The sequence below is a fragment of the Polyodon spathula genome, unplaced genomic scaffold (genome assembly GCF_017654505.1).
Source record: "Polyodon spathula isolate WHYD16114869_AA unplaced genomic scaffold, ASM1765450v1 scaffolds_1438, whole genome shotgun sequence".
NCBI classification, from domain to species: Eukaryota; Metazoa; Chordata; class Actinopteri; order Acipenseriformes; family Polyodontidae; genus Polyodon; species Polyodon spathula.
This window is the reverse complement of record NW_024472918.1, coordinates 120,292-139,892: the sequence shown is the minus strand read 5'-3', so window position 1 is coordinate 139,892 and position 19,601 is coordinate 120,292. Positions and strand designations below refer to the sequence as shown.

Sequence of the window (19,601 nt, the reverse complement as noted above, 5' to 3'; positions counted from 1 at the left end):
ATATAGGAGATATTTACTGATGTTTTTCATTGCTGTTTAAAAAAATATTCTCTTATTTATAACTTAAAATTGTTTAACTGATGTTTCAACAAAACATTGAGTAAGTAAGTATATATTAAAATAAAGACTGCAACTTGTAACATTGGTTCACTGGTGCTTTCCTTTCACGGCATTACAACAAGTTTATCATATTCTCTTGGTGGCAAGTAAGCAGATTTTTCTGCTTATGACAGCTATATCATACTTTTTCTTCAGCTAACTAAATTAATATAGCACTCAACAAATTAAATGTCTCTTATTAACCGATGTGTCTGTACCATATGAAACAGAAACTCCTACATGCATTTCTAAGTACTATGTGGGTGTACATACTACGTGTGCATGTATGCTTGTGGCTACGAAATACATAAAAACTATACTAAAAAATATGATTTGCTTTGTAGTCACACTGCAACAATTCCTCTTCTCCAGGCCCATTACTTTTCAATAGCAACAAACAAGCTAATTACATATAAGAAACCACTATGAGCATTGTTCTTTTTTAGTATTGCAGTCATCCCAACTGCCCTTTCCCTGCACTGTCTCATCTCTCTCCCGTATCACAGCTCTTCTCATGCCTCCGAAAGTCACTGATCCGACAGGAAATTACATTTAATCCCCTAAAGCTATACTGCATGGTCTAGGGTTGATTTCCTGCAATGCTGGGGGAGACTCGCAAAGAGATTTCCCATATTACACTAACAAAGGCATTCTTCTGCATGACCTCATTCCTCTGATATTACCATTCCCCTCTGCGATCGGCTCCGCCCCCAGAGTCGGAGTTAATAAACAGCTGCAGATCTGGAGCAAACCCGGGGGATTTATTTACAGAGTGCTGATCAATACCAGCATTTCCAGGCCCCTTTCAGGATGGGAGGTTAGAACTACTGACTCCTGGCTAGCTCTGCATACACGTACAGAAGATTAAGAAGAAGCTGGTATGGGCCTCCTCTCTGTCTCATTCAGGGAGAGGTTCTCCAGTTTACCTTATAGGTCACACTCTTGAGGAAATGTCTAATGGTACAACTGGCCCAACAAAAGTTAGCATTCCTACATGATCAAGCGGACACATGTTTCATCAGTGTTACTGACTCTGGATCTAAAGCAGTTCTTATAGGTGGTCTGGTTATAGACGTCAAGACTCAGTCAATGGCGCTCCTTCTAATGAATTATCCAAATGTCCTTTCATGCAACTAGATCTGTAGGCTTTGGCATTGAATATGCCCCAAGGAGGTATCAGAATAACACTGTAACCACACCGGGGGAATAAAAAGAAATATCATGAAAAGGGAAGGCTACGACATAACTTGCCATGGTGCTTGACTAGCAAAATAAACAACCCACAATGTGTTTGATGTGCATCTCCTACTCTCCTTTTCATAGCATTATCGCAATGCCCACCTTGGAATGATTCATAAAATGTATCTATGATTTATATCAGATACAATACAGGTAAAACATGTCACAGATAGAGAAAGCTGTCTCCTTTAAAAGGTTTAAACTTATGACTAAATCTGCTGGCTTTAGAAGACAGCTGGGCTCTTGCAGCCACTGATCTTTACCTGTACTGTAAAACGAGTAAATCGCTTTTAATACTGGAGAACACGTCGACTCAAAGTGATAAACAGCCCAGTGTCAGTTCACACTTACTGTGCTTGCTCTTCTTCTCCGGGAGGGGAGGGGGGCTCACGGGAATGTCATCCGTCACCGAGGCGTTGAAGTCAGCAGGGAAGATGGTGGCGATGCCCTGGGGGACCGGAGAGACGGCTGAAAACACAGGGAAGGGGGGCACTGTCTGGTCGTCCTCGGAGATGTTGTCGTACTGCGAGGGGTGGCGCTCGTAGGAGACCCTCGAACCTAAGCCCTCGGACTGCAAGGAGGGCGCGCTGCGCCGTTTCTTCTGGGGCAAGGCTGGGGGGGTCTCTATGGAGGCTGGCTGCGGTGAAGCCCCCGGTCCTAGGGAGTGGCAGTACTCAAAGGGCTGCCCTGGGAAGGAGGATGGGGACTCGCTGTGAGACTCAGGCAGGGGGCTCAGCACTCCGCTGGGGACCACGTGAGGCCCCTGCTCAGCGTTCGAGAGGTCCTGATGCAGGAAATCGTAATCTGGGTCGTTGTTTTCAGTGTTATCTGCACGGGAACAACAAAGGATTATTGTTAGAGTGCAGCACCTTGATCTGCCAGACATTTGATTTTCGTGGGTTTCCACCCAAATCTGCACTGTTCAGTCTATAGGATGGCTGTAAAGCGATTTGGCAACTTTTGCCACAATGGGAAAACAAATCTCTACACGATTTGAGCCAACAGATTAAAACAATGATTTGCTTTTAATGTTATCTCAACACCAGAAATGAAATGAATGTTGCTCATAACGTATAAGATAGTTGATGCAATACAACTTAAAAAGGCATTACCCCACCAGATTAGTTTAATATAAGACACACACACACACACACACACACACACAGGGAACTGGTTCGAACTGTATAGGGCCCCCAGATCTCTTTTCCGACCCCTGATGAGGTTTCCTATGCTCCTCTTTCAAAAGCTGAATTATGCTCGCTCTGGAAAGCACCCATATCGTTGCACTAAAAACATCTTTACAAGATTCCATGAGAATGATAAGTGATTCTCGGAAAACACGGACAGCAGAATTCACTCAAGCAGCCCGGTCAACAACACAGAGCGCAACATCACCGGAGCAGAGCTCTTGCGATAGAGAAATACATGACAATCATGAAGTTAGGAAAAAGTGCAGAACACTCATTTTCTATCAATTTAGGGTAATGGTAAGGCACTGGGACTAAAGGCGAAACAATTCATTTTAAAACACTGGTAATTGCCGACATCAATAAAATCTTATTTAAAAAAAAACAAAAAAACTGTATGTTATGACAATGTTAAAACTACAGGAACGCCTTTAACAAGAGGTAGGGGAAGTAAAATTATAAATAATAATAATAAATGGAAACCTTTAATAGATTCATTCACACAACTTGATTAAAAGGGAATTGGAAATTGAAAAAACAGGAATTGACCTCAACCCTGCATAAACAGTCCCACAATATTCTGGTTTACAGGGCTAAGTATCACCCGACAAAATATTTCTGATGAAACTTGATGTTTGCAAGACTGCTCATCTTTGCTGGCCGCTGTATGTTTTTTAAAATTTTTTATTTTTTTTTGGCTACTCTTATACATGAGATCACCTTCAAATGAGATCCCAACATAAAATTGGTCGGGCACAGTTTTTTCGCTGTAACTTAATAGCCTGAAGAAATATTTAGCAGTAAAGAAAGAAACGCATTAAAGACTTAAAATGAAAGGTTTACGGTTATACATAATGTTTACATTACAAGTACACCATTCACAGCCCCAGTCCCCGGTAGTTATTACTTATTAAAGTAATCTTTGATGTAGTCTGTCTTTCTGGTTTCCTGAATGGTGTCTGAGCCTTGCATGAAATTGCAGTTCTGGCATCAAAAGCCCCTTTCTCTATACGCTGCGAGTGCTGTGCTGTTTGGCTAAACCTTGGTTACTTTACTAAAGCTTTCAGTATATGGTCTTTCTGCAACCTTTTAAAGCTACAGTGTCCCACAATCATGCTTCGTTTTATACTAAAATGAGATAACTACTGGTCATTGACCATTCTGTGCACAGTACTGTACTTCAGAAACCAGACACATCCGACTCTCCAGTTTGTAAAGTTAGAACTTGGCAGGGGTGGCATCAAACAATCAGACACCATCATGAGACAGAGAGGGGATTTAGCTACTAGACAGGGTTAGACAAGGAGTTTTTAACCACAAAGTGTACAGCAAAAGTATATAAGACACTGCAGCTACTGTTACAGTAGATACAGCTATGGACAAACATTTTGCATCACCTAGAATTTTAGGACTGATACATAATTAAAAAAAAAAAAAAAAGCTACATGAACACAATTTAAGATATTTTATTTTATCACGTAATCAAAGAAAGTACAAAACGATATCGTAAAAGTCTGCCGGAAGCCACAATTGTAGTTCGGTACTTCATGTTAGATTTTCGAAATGTTACGTTTTTCAATTTGTCAGTTTTTCGTTAAGTATGTGGAAAAAACATAATAGCTGAGGGTTTTGAAGCAGCACAAAGATCTTTAATGGTGTATAATCATAATACGTAGACATAGTCTTTTACATGAATATTTTCGGGATATCGAGAGAGCTTTGGACTTCGCTTGAATTGAGCAGCTGTTCTTACCGAGCGTCTCGCAGCTGGTGTTGCGGGAGCACTGCCCGCTGTCGTGTTGCAGGGAGGAGAGCTGCTCGTCAGACTTGCTCAGCTTCCCAATGCTGTTGCAGGGGGAGAGGCGCGGAGACTCGCCTCCGTAAGAGCGACTGCCACCAGAGAGCCGTCGCTGGAGACAGTCCTGGTCGTACTCCTGAGACAACAAGGAATACACTTTCATATTCAACCTGGAGGAGAACCCTTTCTATCTGTTATAAAAGGTGGCTGGGAAAGACAGCAGTACCCACACACAATTACACTCACTCAATTATACAAAACATGGAAACCATATTATTTTTACTATTTCAAAAGCAGATCCGTTTTGATCGCATTAAAATACGTATCCCACACTGCCCAATAGTCTGCGAATCCTGTTTCTTTTTGTAGTCTTTGCAAGTTCCATCATTTTTAGATTCACTGCATTAAATTGAATATTATTTGATGCTTTGAACATATCATATGAAGTTTTGTATGATAAACATTTACGTTCATGCAAGCTTTTCAAGGCCCTTGCATTGCAAAAGACATCCAGTTTGAATCCAAAGCTGAAAGCAATCCTGATTGAATGCTTTTAGAATTCAAAAGAATTTTACTTTTAGATTATTTCTTACATGCCTTTACAGAGCTCGCACATTTAAAACCCCAGTGAGTTTAATATAAAGGACTACAAAAGACGACCAAATGTGACCTACCTGCTTGCTGATAACAATGGGTAAACTAGAACCACTGGTTGTCCTGCTCATTGGTGCAACAACCGCTACACGAGTAGGTGAGGGGGCTGACTGTCTCTTTTTGGGTGGCAAAGCTGGAGGGCTGGGGAATAAAAAACATTTTTGGTTTTCAAAAATTTGTATAATATCCCCAAATGCTTTCCAATGCAGATTACATGCTTTAAACTAAAAAAAAAAAAACACACCCAACAAGACAGATGTTCTGAAAGGATCTTCATTATATTATATCCAGGGTTCCCATACACAGAGCTGTGGCAGCACACCAGCAATGTATTGTGGTTAGCTGAATTCCACCACTATCAGCTGCTGCAGCTACACATTCTTGACTTTGCATCAGCAACAACAATGAAAATAAGGGAGGCAGCTACTGAAGACAGTGGGGGAGGCACTGCACACACATGTTTGTATTCCTTTATTTGTGGGGACTTCTCATTGACTCTCACTAGATTTTTATTTACTATTTTTAACTCGTGTCAGACAAAACACACAGGATGAAAGTCGACAACAAACTAAATATTTTGGCACGTTTATTGATTTGATTTTGATTTATTTATTTTGAAGGCATATTTAGTTCTTAAAAAGGTGTTTTACAAAGAGAGGACGTCCCCACAATGTTGTTTTTCAGGAATTACTATAGTTTGCGAGGATATTCTCTCAAATTTTGATTAACTTGAAAGTTTTAACTCCTAAATTTCTCCACGGTTAGGAGTTCTTTCTCTTTTCAATGTTCTTCTTTTCAAGACTGCTAATATATCTTTAACGAAATATAATAAAAGTATACATGACGTGAATAACTGTATATATAAAAAAAAAAGATCTTTAGCTTCCTGTGCAAAAATGTACTCATTTTTACACGTCAACAAGTCAGTCTTTGACCAGACCACGAATCACTTTCTGTGATCTAGCCCTACACATCCTCGAGTAAAGCTGTGACCAACAATATCAAGAGGAAGCTAGACTCTCTCACACGCTCTGCCTTTAAGCGAGAGCTTCATTCGAAATGCACATTATTTATAGCACAGCACATTGCTTAGTATTTAGCCTCTTCCTTCCTGCAAGTTTATAGCATATTTCTTTTTTTTTGTTATTAATAAACTAGCACAAAAAACCCCTATATATATATATAAAAAAATCTGACTTTAGCCAATCGGGTCTTGCAAGTTCTCATATTTTTGGTTAGAGGTAATTAGCTGACACATTTCTTCCTCCCCTGGGAAAACACATCATCAACCACAAATGGAGTAAAACCACCCCAGAGTGTTGGTCCACTCAAGCTAGAATGACCCGAATCTGATAATCTGATCATTTGCCCAGCCCCTCTGACCTGTGCTCATTGACTTTAATCCCAGGCAGGGGTGGTTTGGGTGGAGCCACATCCTCCTCAGCGGCGTCTGTCAGGATCTCCAGCGACCGCGTCATGGGCGTGGTTTTGTGCAGAATCTCCTTTTCCCTCTCCGTCAAAGGAAGCTCTGTAGTGCTGTGATATTTGAAAACATTAATGGAGCCTCATATATATATATATTACTCTGCTTTTTTTTGTTGTATCTGTGAACAATTGCCATGCTGGAAATGACACAATGAATGTAACTATAGACCGGTTTCACTGGGTCTCTCCAATTGTATATATTGGTTAGCAGTTATCAAATACAAAAAGAGCTCTCCAACAGCCTAAATAAGGTAGCCAGGACATACATATTTTTTTTTTCACAAGCCTGTTTATGCTCTACACTGCTGCAGTGTATCTCAAGCATTGCAACTGGCTCCCAAACCCTGTTCTCATGTTACTGCACTGCCCACTCACATCTCGGATTTGCAGGGTGGTGAAATCTTGACTGGGGATGCTGGGGAGGCTGGGGACGGGTGCTCCTGTTTCTCGATCGTCAGTTTCACAAGCTCCTGCAACAAAGACACAAACAGTGTGAGCTTCCTTGACGCCAGTGAATACCTCCCCAGTGCACACAATGAAACATTTACCCATTACTAGTTGTCTCAAAGCCAGCAGTTTCCAAGGAAAATAACAGGTTCACCCCTTTCTCTTCCTGAATCTTAGGGACCATGTCTAAAGATGTCAAAAACCATGAGGGAAGGGAAGCCTTATTTTTCATTCTCAAACACAAGAATTAAACAGAACAGCAGTGGCAATATAAATCTGTAAAGTGGCTGCGATAAATGACTATATTCTTCAATATTTGAAATCTTTCCATATTCGTAATACTATCCTGTTGTTATTCACTTAAATGTATGTTAATTTTTTTATTAATAGGATGGAACACTTATGGGAAAATAATTAAAAATAACTATTAGGTGAATAAACACCATTTCAACCAAAGGATTCCAACTTATTTTAAATTTGACTTGTATTTTCATCTGTAAAACCCATAAGAGACACCATTTTGTGAGAGACCCCTTCCAGAATCCTGAACCCACCTTCACTCCATCCAGCACTGCCTTTATCACCGCGGTAACGGCATGTACCGTTTCCTTGTCATCCAGGTTCACACCCTCTAGCATCACCTGATCAGACCAGCGAATCAGATTGGCCAGGCTCTGGTAGACCCGATTGTGACACGATGAGACCGCAGAGCTGAGGAGAGAGGCACAGGCCAGATTAGAACCCAGGTTCCATCTCAACAAGCTGGCTTTGCACTGTAGAAACATAAAGTGAAGCCCTCCCGGTGTCCACTGTGGGAAAACATGGGTAGTGAACTCTCAACTTGAACCTAACAAGTGCATGCTGTTCCAAAGCCTAAGGGGAAATTTCCAAGCATTCAGCTCTGATTTACCATGCTCCCCACCCCCCTGCTGTTTTTATAAAAAAGATAGTCTTGCCTGAAGGGTTTTATATGTTCAGCTCTCCCGTCAGTCACCCTGCTCAAATAAATTAAAAAAATGATAATACTAGAACCAAACAACAAATAAAAAAAATACATACATAAATATTAAAACACACAAATCAGAATGAATGGAAGCTAAATAAAACCAGGTGAATAACAAGCTGTAATTAAACCTCTCTCATTAAAACTAAATACTTTCTTCACCTTGCTGAATTTAACAAAAAGTGTACTACTTCTTAATTAGTACTGTGTTTTGTTGCTCCCTTGACCGGCCTTAAAAGTCAGGCTTTACTGTAATTAAAAAGGAACCTCTTGAGGGATATAAATAACACTACTGCTTTAAAAGAGGGCGACATGCGATTCCACACAATGCCCTAACCACCCACGCAATTCATGCACACACAGCCCCTACCTCGACAGGGCACAAGCAAGCATCAGAACTGAAGATGTGAGCGTTGTATGACACTGTGCTTGCAGGGGTGAAAATAAAGCATTTCCCTGCCTGAACCTGCAGCATTCCCCCTTATCCACACTACAGCATATCTTCAAAAGGTTCAGACTGCCAAATTCTATGACGATTCAACGACTGCAATGCAAAATATACAGTTCATGGATCTCCTGTTACTGCACTGAGGAATGTTCCCTATGGTAGAAGTTTAGTTTTTAGTTTATTCACTATCTCAATAATGCTGCACTAATACAAAGAGAGACCCAAATAGACCCATATACAGATATGGTTGTGTCAATTAGACTTTAAACAAACACATTCAAAAGACCATTTACCACTGGTGACCCACATTCAAATAAATAATGCATTTGAGGTTTGAAGAATGACATGGTGCTCCCACCTACAGAAATAACTGTCTATGCAAATATAAATGCTATTTCTAATATCTACATATGAGGGCAAATACCAAGCAGTTATAAGACCCACAAAGAAGTGGAGTGTGCCTGCTGGCTATTACAACAGTCTGGTATTTATAAAAGCAGCGGTTACAAAATTCTGAACTTTAAGCCAATCTGGCAAAGAAAACACCTGATAAACTAGCAGCAACAAAAAATAAAGAAGGAAGGATTGTTCAGCTGCTAATAATAGGTTATGAACATGGTCTTGCAGTGCTTTCGTAATTTTGAAGAAATGTGCTCTGTCTGGGTCACTGGCTTTAACAGTTCATGCTGTGTTTAGTGCTGGAGTGGATGATGTGTTCCACACGCCACTCGAGAGGATCTGGAAAGCACATGTTCCACTTTTTCACAGGTGGTGACCAGCAAGGGATTCTGTGAAAGATCTCTGACTAACTGAACAGAACGCTTATCCCCATACCTGCACGTTCCACACCAGCACCTCGATTCGTTTACAGCGCTTCACTGTGATCCAGCGCAAATGTTACATGCTTTATTGAATTCCCTCCAAGCCAATCAAAACGCTCTGTTCAGAACATTCCAATCAATGTGGTTTTTACACTAGCCACTGTCTTATTAAAGGTGATTTTTAATTTGTAAACATGCACAGTTGTCTTTAATGCCTCTTGTAGTAAATTCTGGGTGCTGGTTTTATCCAGCCACAGGGCCAGTCTGAGGAAATGGCAGGTTTGTTTCTTTAGAGAAGTCAATTAAGATTTTTTTTTTTGCATTGATCCTGATACACAGAAGTTTGATCATCAAAACATCTTGTTACTGCCAGTAGTTTTGATGACACAATGACATAAACTTTACATTTTCATGGAATGTCCCTGGAGCTTTGGATTTTCAAGCATTTATTGTCTCCTTTTTACCTGTAAAATTGGTGGCTATAATTTCTCAGACCCTAAAAAGTCTGATTCTAACACATGGGTTTACACATGTAACAGTCTTGTATCGTAACATTTTACAACATGGTGTCACTATTGTCCCTGGAGAGCCCCATGGAGCCTTGTGATCATGTCTGGCTTGGACTCCCCAGTTTCAACTCACCTGTGCTGGATGCGCGGCTCCACCTGAACCAGCGGGAGAATGGCTTCCAGCACTTTGCTAGCAGAGCCCGGCAGCATCTCCAGAACCCTCCTGTCGGCCACCATCTTGTCCACGATGGTCTTGAAATACCGCAGGGCGCTCACCACATCCTTCTCGTGCTCCTCCAAGCGACTCACATTCTGAAGGGAGCCAAACAGAGGAGAATTTTATCACTGGGGCCATTTGAAATGTTGTATAATCCAAGATGGATTAATACTAGGGGTGTGCTGATACTCACCTTTAAGTATTTAAAAATCAGCAGGTATTAAATAAATCCATTCATTAATGTGCCAATTTCAAAACAAGGAACGCTGTCCTCCCATCACCTTTACAACTGAGTACCAATCAATGGCAATTAACTTCGGCACAGAGTGTTTTAAAAGCGGACTGGAAGAGAATGTTCCTCTCAATCGGGGTGCTGTTTGAATGTGATAGCTAAAATACAGAAGACACTGGCGATCTCCTTTTTCCTTAACACTAGAACCACTGCGTCAATCATTTTGACGGTTTCACGTTTAAAATTTCAATTATTCTGCGTGTGTGAAAGATACGCGGTTGTCCGTTCTTGACTTTTCCTAAATACATGTATTAAATACCGAAGGAGTTTGAAAAGGCAGGATTGCAAAATAAGTTACCCTGTACTTAGAATCGCAGTTATTTTTACTGTCTTTTACAAGACATGTTTTTATTCTGAATATAACTTGCAATATTTTATTGTATTTTTATATACAAGCCTGTTGTTATCTCTACTGGACCTGGCAGCTGTCAATTCTTTTGTTTTATACAAGGAAAGCACCGGGGAAAATATCAGTAGAAAAGACTATCTTGAAGCTAGCCACAGCACTTCGGCAGAAATCTTTTGATCAGAAAGCTGCAAAGCAGCAGAGTGCAGCAGCTCAGCCTGGATTCTGTGCTGCACCGAGTGACACAGGCAAAAGAAAACATGTGTTACTTTCATTTTTACAGTTTTTCATTTTTTTAAGCAGCGCTTTATATGTGGCAAGTTAGAAAATAAACCATTTTATGTTTCATTGTTCATTTAAATACAGCGTTCCGGCTGTGCAGATGTTTGATATGACGTGCTTGCTTTTGAGTTGTATCCGACATTTTGTCTTTCATTTTAACATTGATGCTGTTTAAAATGTAACCGTCATAGTGACTGCTGGCAGTGGATTTACTAGGAGTGTAACCGTGGCGGCTCTAGTGTTAACACAAGGGAGGACGTTAATAAAAGGAAAGCTGGTCATGAACTCTCCCTTCATCACAGACCTTGTTCACTGGTTTCTCAGCTGCTTTCACTGTTGGCTCTGGCTGCTGCTGCTTCCCCTTTTTCGATGGCGTCCGTTTGATTTTGGGAGAGTGAAACTTGTCCATCAGCTTCATGGTGAACGAGGAGAGGTGGGAGCGCTGGGAATCTGTGGGAACAAAAGGACAACCAAACATGAGAAAAGAAAGAACCTCCAAAGCTGGCGTCTTCAAATTCAACACCTGAAACCACACAGTGGTAGACCACAATACCACAACGTTTCAGGGCCATGTTGGTTTAATTAAGCCTATTAGGTCATATTATAAAATAAATTGGAATGCTGTATTTGCATTATAATCAAAAGACATAGTAATGTGTTCAGACAGTTTCTTCATGCCCAACTGCAGAACTAATACAAAGTTGCCCTTCAGAAGTCAAATCAACAGTGGCCCTACTATATACCTTGAAAACAGCAGCCTCTGTTCTCTGTTTTTTTTCCCCCATTTGTTTTCAGTGCTAGTATCATAAGCTTATTTAAGCAGAGAACCTGAACAAGTGTGTAGTCCTCAAGGGAAGCACTGTTTCGGATTTGTATTCCCTCCAGATCCCAGAAATCTGACACACACTTTTTTCCCCTAAAGCCATTTGTCTCAACTCCTCTCTCTCTCTCTCTCTCTCTCTCTCTCTCTCTCTCTCTCTCTCTCTCTCTCTCTCTCTCCATTAAACAAAAACTGCTGAGGATAGCAGACTCGGCTACGGCCCACTGTAACAGCTATTGATGCTTATATGAAAAGCTTTCAGTAGCTATCATGCCAGAGGTTTGGCAAAATCATCACAAACTCAGAAAGTCGTTTCCCTCAAAGCTGCAGAACTGCTTTGAAAGTGGGGAGAATAGTTTTGTGTTTCCAATGCAATCTAAGGTGCAATCATATTAAAACATTAAGAACCACATAATTAAGGATAAAATGGACAATATGGATATATTGAATAGAGGGTTCAACAGCCCGAGGCAATCTCTGTAAGACATACAACGCAATGTAATCTCTCTAAATTCAATATGCATTTTTTGCATTCAACTGAGGGCAGCGCAACAAGTCTCTATGTATGGGTAGATATAGACTATAAAAACAACCAAGAAAGGGTTAAGGCTTCCGTATTAGTCACAGGCCTGGTACTACAGTATATGCTTACACTGGCACTAGCTTCTTTTTACCCTGTTACCAGAACATCTCTGATTAATTATCACTAAATCAATAAACGACAAGGCTGAACATCAATTATGGAAAGTGTCCCCCTAACCTGAAGATCCCATTTAGATTCCACTACTGCGAGAGAGTACGTGTGTCTGTGTGTGCGCGCAGGCCACTGTGTATTCAAGACAGAGATGCTACTGTGGGTATGCAATGCTTTTCTCATTAATCCAAAGTGCACCAGCAAGCCTGCTGCAACTCAGCCTTCACAGTAATCAGAGACAGGCCACGACACTTCAGATCTGAGTACAAACACTGCAGATTACGACCGCATCGAAGTCCCTGCAAACAAAGAACAGCCCCGTTCTCAAGCACTCAAGCAGTGAAACCAAAACACAGTGAATAGCTGCTAGAACTGTGGTTTGGATCCTGCTAGCTAGTGAGATTCTTGAGAACTAGAAGGGAAACCGCAAAACAGGACAGTTCCCTGTTTAAAATGATCTTAAAAAGAAATGCATCACCCAATATCCATTAACATTAAAAAGGCTTCTAAAATGTACTTCTGCTACACAGCGGCTTGACCAAGGCCGGCCATCTATTAAGTTTAATTCTTTTTTTTACTTTCACTGCAAAGCTGTTTCAAATTTATTGTTATTCAGGCATTGCGAAAACGCCCGAGCACCAACAAAAAAATAAATGCCGAGTGTCCAGCCTGACCGACGTTGTCTAACCGGTGAACAGCTGTCAGTGGTATTTTGCCGAGACACCAGCACACTTTGCCAGTGGTGTGCGGTCAGCCTTTGAAGATCAAAGGCAAATATGTCAAAAGTAGTTAAAGTACAATTTGATATTATAAAATAATTATGAACAAATTGCCAAATCAATGCAGGATGTTAATAAACACTGGACATTTTAGGTTAAAAATGTTGTACTATACTAATACTACATTTAAGCTTGATGTAGTACTGAACACATTTGAGTTTCACAAATTGCTGACAGTCATGTTTATTGTATTTGCAATGATCGAGAACAGAAAACCACATGAACATCATACAGCACTACCCTTGAGCTCCATTTTCACACATCATCACTTATCCCAAGAAATTCCACAACTCCTTAGCGCTGTCAGGGGGTTGAGTCACCAGCAGAAGTGTCCACCTGAACTACTGCTTGAGCTACAGCAGCTACTGAATTCTGAACAACCCAGTGAAGCAACAGACTGGCCTACCGATTAGAGAGTGCCATTAGGAAAAGACCCCCGCCATACGGGAATACATTTCTCTTTGTGTTTGCAGGAATGGATGGAAACAGAAATGAAACTGGCAGGAACGGGTGGGACTGGGAATAAAGAGCTTTAAATCTCACGGGAACGGGAAGAGCAGTACCAAACTTTAGTTTGTCAGACGAGCTACAAGAACTTTAGCTGCTGTAACATTAAACCAATCAATACGAGATGCTGTAAAATCGAACCAATCAAGACCATTGCTTTAAAAAAAAAAAAAAAAAAAGTGTAAACGACCTAAACTAAAATACGTCAACCTCGGCAAATAATTGGATTAAATAAACTTATTAGGAGTTCAAGTTAAAGTGAAACGCGGTTGAAGTAGGTTTGTGTGGTTCTTGTTATTCTTGTAATAGGTAATATGGCAGCAGTGAATGATACTTTATAAAATTCAACTGGGAACAGGATGAGTATGAAAAACAAGAAAAAAGGGTAACGCAAAAAATATCCTGCCTGAAAGGTATGTCACAGACATTATTTTTTTCTTAAATATCGCGGGAAGGGATCAGACAGGACATTTTTTGACAAGACGGGAATGAAAAAAAAATTATATGTACAGAACAGTACAGGATGGGAAAAATTCCTGTGGGATAGGAAAAATTAAACTGAAAATGTTTTCACGGGATGGGACGGGACAGGAACATTTTTGATGGGACGGAACTGAAGTTTCACTCCAGTGTCAATAACCCTCCTGCAGTGGAAGCACAGTGAAGCAATATAATATGAAAAGACTGCTGGCACAGAATACTCAATGACACGCTCAATAACATTTCACTTGTACATTTCATTGATTTTCAACACTTAAAAGACTGTGCTGCACAGCTGTAAAAACTGAACAGGTATGTAGGTTTTTCTCAGTTGTTCAGTGCTGTGGTAACTGAGGGTGGTTTTTCTCTGTGGCGTGGTGCTCTTAACACAAAAAACCCCTTTAAAAAAACCACAGGATCTGTCAATAAAGGTTAAAACAGTGAGGCGTGCGTGCGTACTTGTGACGCTTTCCAGTGTACTTCTAAGAAATATCTTGGATTTGTAATAATCTGTAAAGATGTTCTGTACAAATCACACTTTGGCTGACGTCTGTGTACCGTGAACAATTTGTTGAGAATACTCTGACCTACCGTAATAGAACAGTTCAAGGTACCAGTGTGCAAAGTAACGTCTTCATTGCGTTGTGTGTTGTTTTTATTAGTTTTTTTTTTTTTTACTAGAACAAAAAAAAAAAAAAAAGGGTCTATTTTAGAATTTTGAGAGAGTCTTGCTGGTTTTTATACCGTTGCAATGTTTATATTTCTCTCGTGTTTCGTTACAGTATAAAGCAAAAGGACCCAATGTGTTGCTGTATTCTGTAACAAGGGCCTATCAGAACGAGATAACTTCTCAGAGGACACAAGAGAAAACAAAGGCAGCCCACTTCACAAATCTTTATATATGGTCATTCCCGTTCCAATGGATCCTATTTCTAGGCATTCGATCTTGTGGTTGATGAATCATCAACCACATGAGACAGAGAAAAGGAGTAGGTGCTGTGAACATGGAAAATGTCCCGCATGCAGAGAATGTGTTAGCAAAGATGCTAGGATGGCCTAGATTAGTGGAGCACAGCACAGATATTTGAAACACTTATTATCAGAACCAATTAACCCTCTATTCAGGTCTTACTACTGTTGAATATTTCACTGGTAACCTCTAAAACCTGATGTGGAATTATCCTCGAGGAGCGGAGTTGTACACCTCTGGTATCACTTTGCAGCTGGTTTCAAGGCTTTTCCAAGTCACTGACGTAAAGGGGTGGAACATCACTGTCCATGAGAGCTGGGTTCATCAGCATCCTCTTGTGCAAGGGTGCAGCCAGCAGCAGCATTAACAACGTTCCCAGTATTACCAGTTATGATTTTCTAGGCTGAAAACTATTGCATTACAACCTGGAGGTTGTTCTGACGTCTGTAGAGGGTTAGAATTAGTCTAGCTACAGCTAAAAGCCAAGTGAAACTTGCCAGACACTATAGCAACAGCATATCAAAGGGAAGAGGATGTTCTGGTTGGCATCTTTCGATGATGATGATTGAAACCATTGCCCCCTATGGCACACAGTGGTAGGACACTCTCTCTACCTTTGCTATTCAGACCCAACGTGACTTTCTAGTCTACAGATTGACAGCCTTCCATCTCTGCTACACAGATACTATTAGCAAAGAGTCTACTGTGTCTCAATGAAGGTTCAGCACGACCACGGCATGCAATTCTCACCACTGTGTGCCAGATTCCCTGCAATGCACGGCACTTATGCTGGGGATGACAGTGAAATTAGCACAGGTATGATGAAATGTAGGATTCATTGTGAACATTCCTCACGGCTGCAGTGGCTTTTCAAACTGCACATCCATTGACTGAGTGAACATCTGGGGTTTTGATGGGTTTTCAGTTTACTACACCGCACACTTCCTCTGTCAATATTGAGGAAAGATGTTTAATGAAGTCGGTTCCCATTGAAATATATTGCCTGCGGCTTACAGCTAAACTGTGACGATGTTAGTTTGTAGTTTTCCAAGTGCCTCTGCTCAGTATTTACATCAGCACTCTGCTAAATATACTAGACACCTCAGGTTTCTTTCAGGTAAATAGAACCTAAGATACCAAACTATGCATTAGAATGCACCCTACCCATTGAATATCTACAACAGTAAGTAGCTAAACAATATAAAGCAACACAGTTTAAATGAAAGTGTGTTTTGTTGCACTTTCATTAAAACACAGCCAGATAATGACCATTCTTTTTGTTACAACAGCACCTGACCCTCCTGCTGACACACCATGCGTTGCTGAATTGCTAAGATTTCCATCTCACGCCCACATTTACTGTGCTGACATCTCCTGTGTCCAGAACACCTCTGCATTCTCAACGGACTCGTAACGATCAAGCTTGGCCGTTCACTTGCACTCCAATCACTCATGCAAATCCGCAAATCACATCCCATATCCCAAAGGCTGAAGTTTACAAAGAAAGTCAAGATTAACACCCTTAACAATTTGATAAATTCAAATTTACAAGTACGCCATGAAGGCTTCTACTGATATACGCAGTCATTTCCAACAAATAACTTTACCTGGCAATACCTTTCTTGGGCCAGTTTAAACACTACAGCAATGAAACTGGGATTTAACACACAGTTCTGTGATATAAAGACAGTGCTAAGGTAGTAAGGTAGACACTTTTTTTGATAAAATGTCTTCTACAAAATCACTAAAATCTGAGGCTCTTTGTTTGGCCTACATTTACTTAAAGTTTGAATTCTGCTGAACAATACGGCAAAAACACATTTTTTGTCAGTTAAGTATATGGAAAACTGTGCAGCGGCATGCATTTCAACATGTTGACGTAACACTATTCAGCAGATTTCATTCGACTTCAGGAAGCGAAGTGAGTTCATTCTACAGGCTGATGCACCTCTCTGCACACACACACAGCCAGCAGCTCTACAGCAGCGGGGATGTTAATTCCACTCACAAAGGGAGGTGATGATCTCAACACTGCTGACAGGCTGAACGTGCTGGAGCCTGCAGGCAGACCGCGGGGATTCAATCAGGCAAGCACGTTTCTGTCAGGAGTCACACAGCCAGGCGCAAACCGAACCGCACCGCACCAGGGAGGGGCCACAGTGCCAGATACAGTACATTATGAGCTGCCCTGGTGCCTCTGAAATGGGAGCGTCCACCTCAATCTCAATATCAGTTTGACTTGCATGGTTACAGAGCTAGTCGGAGGATTAAATAAGGCCTAATTAATGAAGCGCTTTTTTATTGCAGTGTTTTAATAGAGGAGGGGCGGTGCTTTCCAGCAATTCAGGGCAACATTTATAAACTAAAGCTAATTAAACCAAAACTAAAATGGTCTAGCTGGTACAGGAGGTTAATTATCCTGGCTGTTAAGTGGGTTTACCAATACATAAGTGTTGGAATGAATAGGAGTTTATAATTTGTGTTCATATTTAAACAAACTGAGTAACGGAGTATTTCATTATTCGTCCCAGCACTGCCAGGGAGTTAGCAGAATCTTCTTTCAATGGATTTCAGTCCTCAATGGGATAAAGCATTGAACTCCAGTGCAGCAGACTGGATACTGTACACCACGCCTGGGGTCAGTTACACATGTAATTGCACAATTCAATTAAGTACAATAACAATGTAACTGTAGTCGAGCCTCGGCACACCTGCAGAATTGTAATAATTCTACCATTTAATTGATCCATTACAGTTCATATTTGTCATTCGATCATTCTCGAATTTTCAACCACTTCCCGGGACCCCATTTGTTTGGGGGAAAAAAAGTTCTAGAATATGGTTTCTGTATTTGTACCTGCCAGCATTGCATGGTTATTTAGAATACAGGAGCGTGAACATGCGAATGTGCGTTGTCATTTATGTAACTTTTTAGTGTAATTGTAATTATAAATTACTGCAGAACAATTGTAAACTTAAAATAGCATTGTAATAGAAATTTCAGCAAACAATTGGGCTGTAATTGTAACTGAACCCAAGTCTGCTGGATGCTACACCTGCTAAATGCTGAACCTGGCAATTTTTCCCACAGGATGAGGGACAAGTTGCAGCTGCTCGGTCAAGGATGAGAAGCTGCTTGAGGATGCCGGGATGAGGAAACTGGTTCACACTCAGCTGCAGTAGCGCAGTCTGACTCAGACACTGTGTCAGTGGGGCAGGAAGGCAGCAGTGGAAGGCAGGTGTTCCATAATGACTATTTACACAGACCTCCTTTGAGATGCTGTAGGAAACACTGTTGCTTTATTCCACGAGACAATGCAGCTACGCAAGTGCAAAACATAAAGCTACTGTCCCCGTGCCATTCGTCAGGTGCTCAACACACTGTCTGCAGGCAGCTGTAGCAGAAGCGAGTCGGCTGACCAAGTGCCACCAAGTCTGTGCCCTAGAAGCTTAAAGCCATAACAAAAACAGATGAATGCACACTACAAGTTCCCAAACTGGAATTAGAATAACAGTGGAATTAAACAAGAGTTCTGAACAGCAGAAAACACAACGCTCCTCCTTTATCTACTGCTCAACAAGCAACTACATGGCAAGTGGCTCAGTACTGCAGTAACATACTGCGGAGTTAACTTTATTATATTCTGTTAATACCTGATACATAGATCGGATACACGATCAATCCGTCACGATTTCTTGTATTGGCAACCGCACCAACTTTGTATCAGCAGGGCTTGACATTGAAAGCAAGCAGGTTCCAAAACGAGACATCCGGAAAGGACTTCAAAACATTAACCCAGAAATGAGAGATGCAGAATCGGATTAGATTGTGTTTAACTCTGTGCAGCATATGAAGTGCTAATAAACCACAATGCATATGGCTTTCACATGAGTCATAACACACTGCATTTACAGTAAAACTCCTATTAGTTACGCTCTTGCTGAGAATCAAATGAAGAGAGTTCTCTTGCAAGGAAGCTGCACTGCCAGTCATGATCTCTGCCTTTCCATGGTTTGATGTTACTAATAATACTCTGCTGTCCACAGACCCTGAAGGAACCAGAGCTGGTTTCAGTGTGAGCTCCCCATAATCGACTGTACCACTACTGCAACCCTGAGCTTGATCTAAATTCCACCACTGATGAGTAAAACAAGACTTTTTACCAATGCTAGTGGATTTTTTTTTAAAGAAGTAAAATACCAGGAAGGATTCTATTTATTTATTTAACCCTGACCATGTATAAATCAAAAGCATAAGATTTTCAGTGTCTAGTGTTCAAAACGTATGGTTTCGCTGCTACTGTAGAAATTCATTTGGGAGCATTAGTCTGGTTAAGAAAAATGAAGCCCAGAGAGACTAAGCACACCCTTAGACAGGCAACATGTGGGTCTGGTTCTCATTTCCCACCCTGCAGATACTCCACTTCAATGAATCGCCATCAATCTGACATTCTTAAATAGAACCTGGTGTTCCAGGCTCCCAGCTGGGCAGGTTGTTTACCTGCTGCCATGGTTACCAGATGA

General features: G+C 40.9%; 1 protein-coding gene across 17 annotated transcripts in view; it reads right to left on the bottom strand.

The window, feature by feature from the left end:
- rapgef1a (Rap guanine nucleotide exchange factor (GEF) 1a) overlaps positions 1-19,601 on the bottom strand; it is a 63,681-nt gene that overhangs the window by 22,442 nt on the left and 21,638 nt on the right. For 11 of the 17 annotated variants that reach the window (XM_041242897.1, XM_041242894.1, XM_041242893.1 and 8 more), the window contains exons 2-10: positions 11,132-11,277; positions 9,824-10,002; positions 7,866-7,904; positions 7,464-7,620; positions 6,838-6,932; positions 6,361-6,513; positions 4,998-5,118; positions 4,279-4,459; positions 1,690-2,166 (exon numbers count right to left, since the gene is read on the bottom strand). In XM_041242897.1, coding sequence (XP_041098831.1) covers positions 1,690-2,166; positions 4,279-4,459; positions 4,998-5,118; positions 6,361-6,513; positions 6,838-6,932; positions 7,464-7,620; positions 7,866-7,904; positions 9,824-10,002; positions 11,132-11,277 — 1,548 coding nt within the window. The remainder of the gene's footprint in view (positions 1-1,689; positions 2,167-4,278; positions 4,460-4,997; positions 5,119-6,360; positions 6,514-6,837; positions 6,933-7,463; positions 7,621-7,865; positions 7,905-9,823; positions 10,003-11,131; positions 11,278-19,601) is intronic. The other 6 variants (XM_041242895.1, XM_041242908.1, XM_041242903.1 and 3 more) reach the window with 1 other exon arrangement.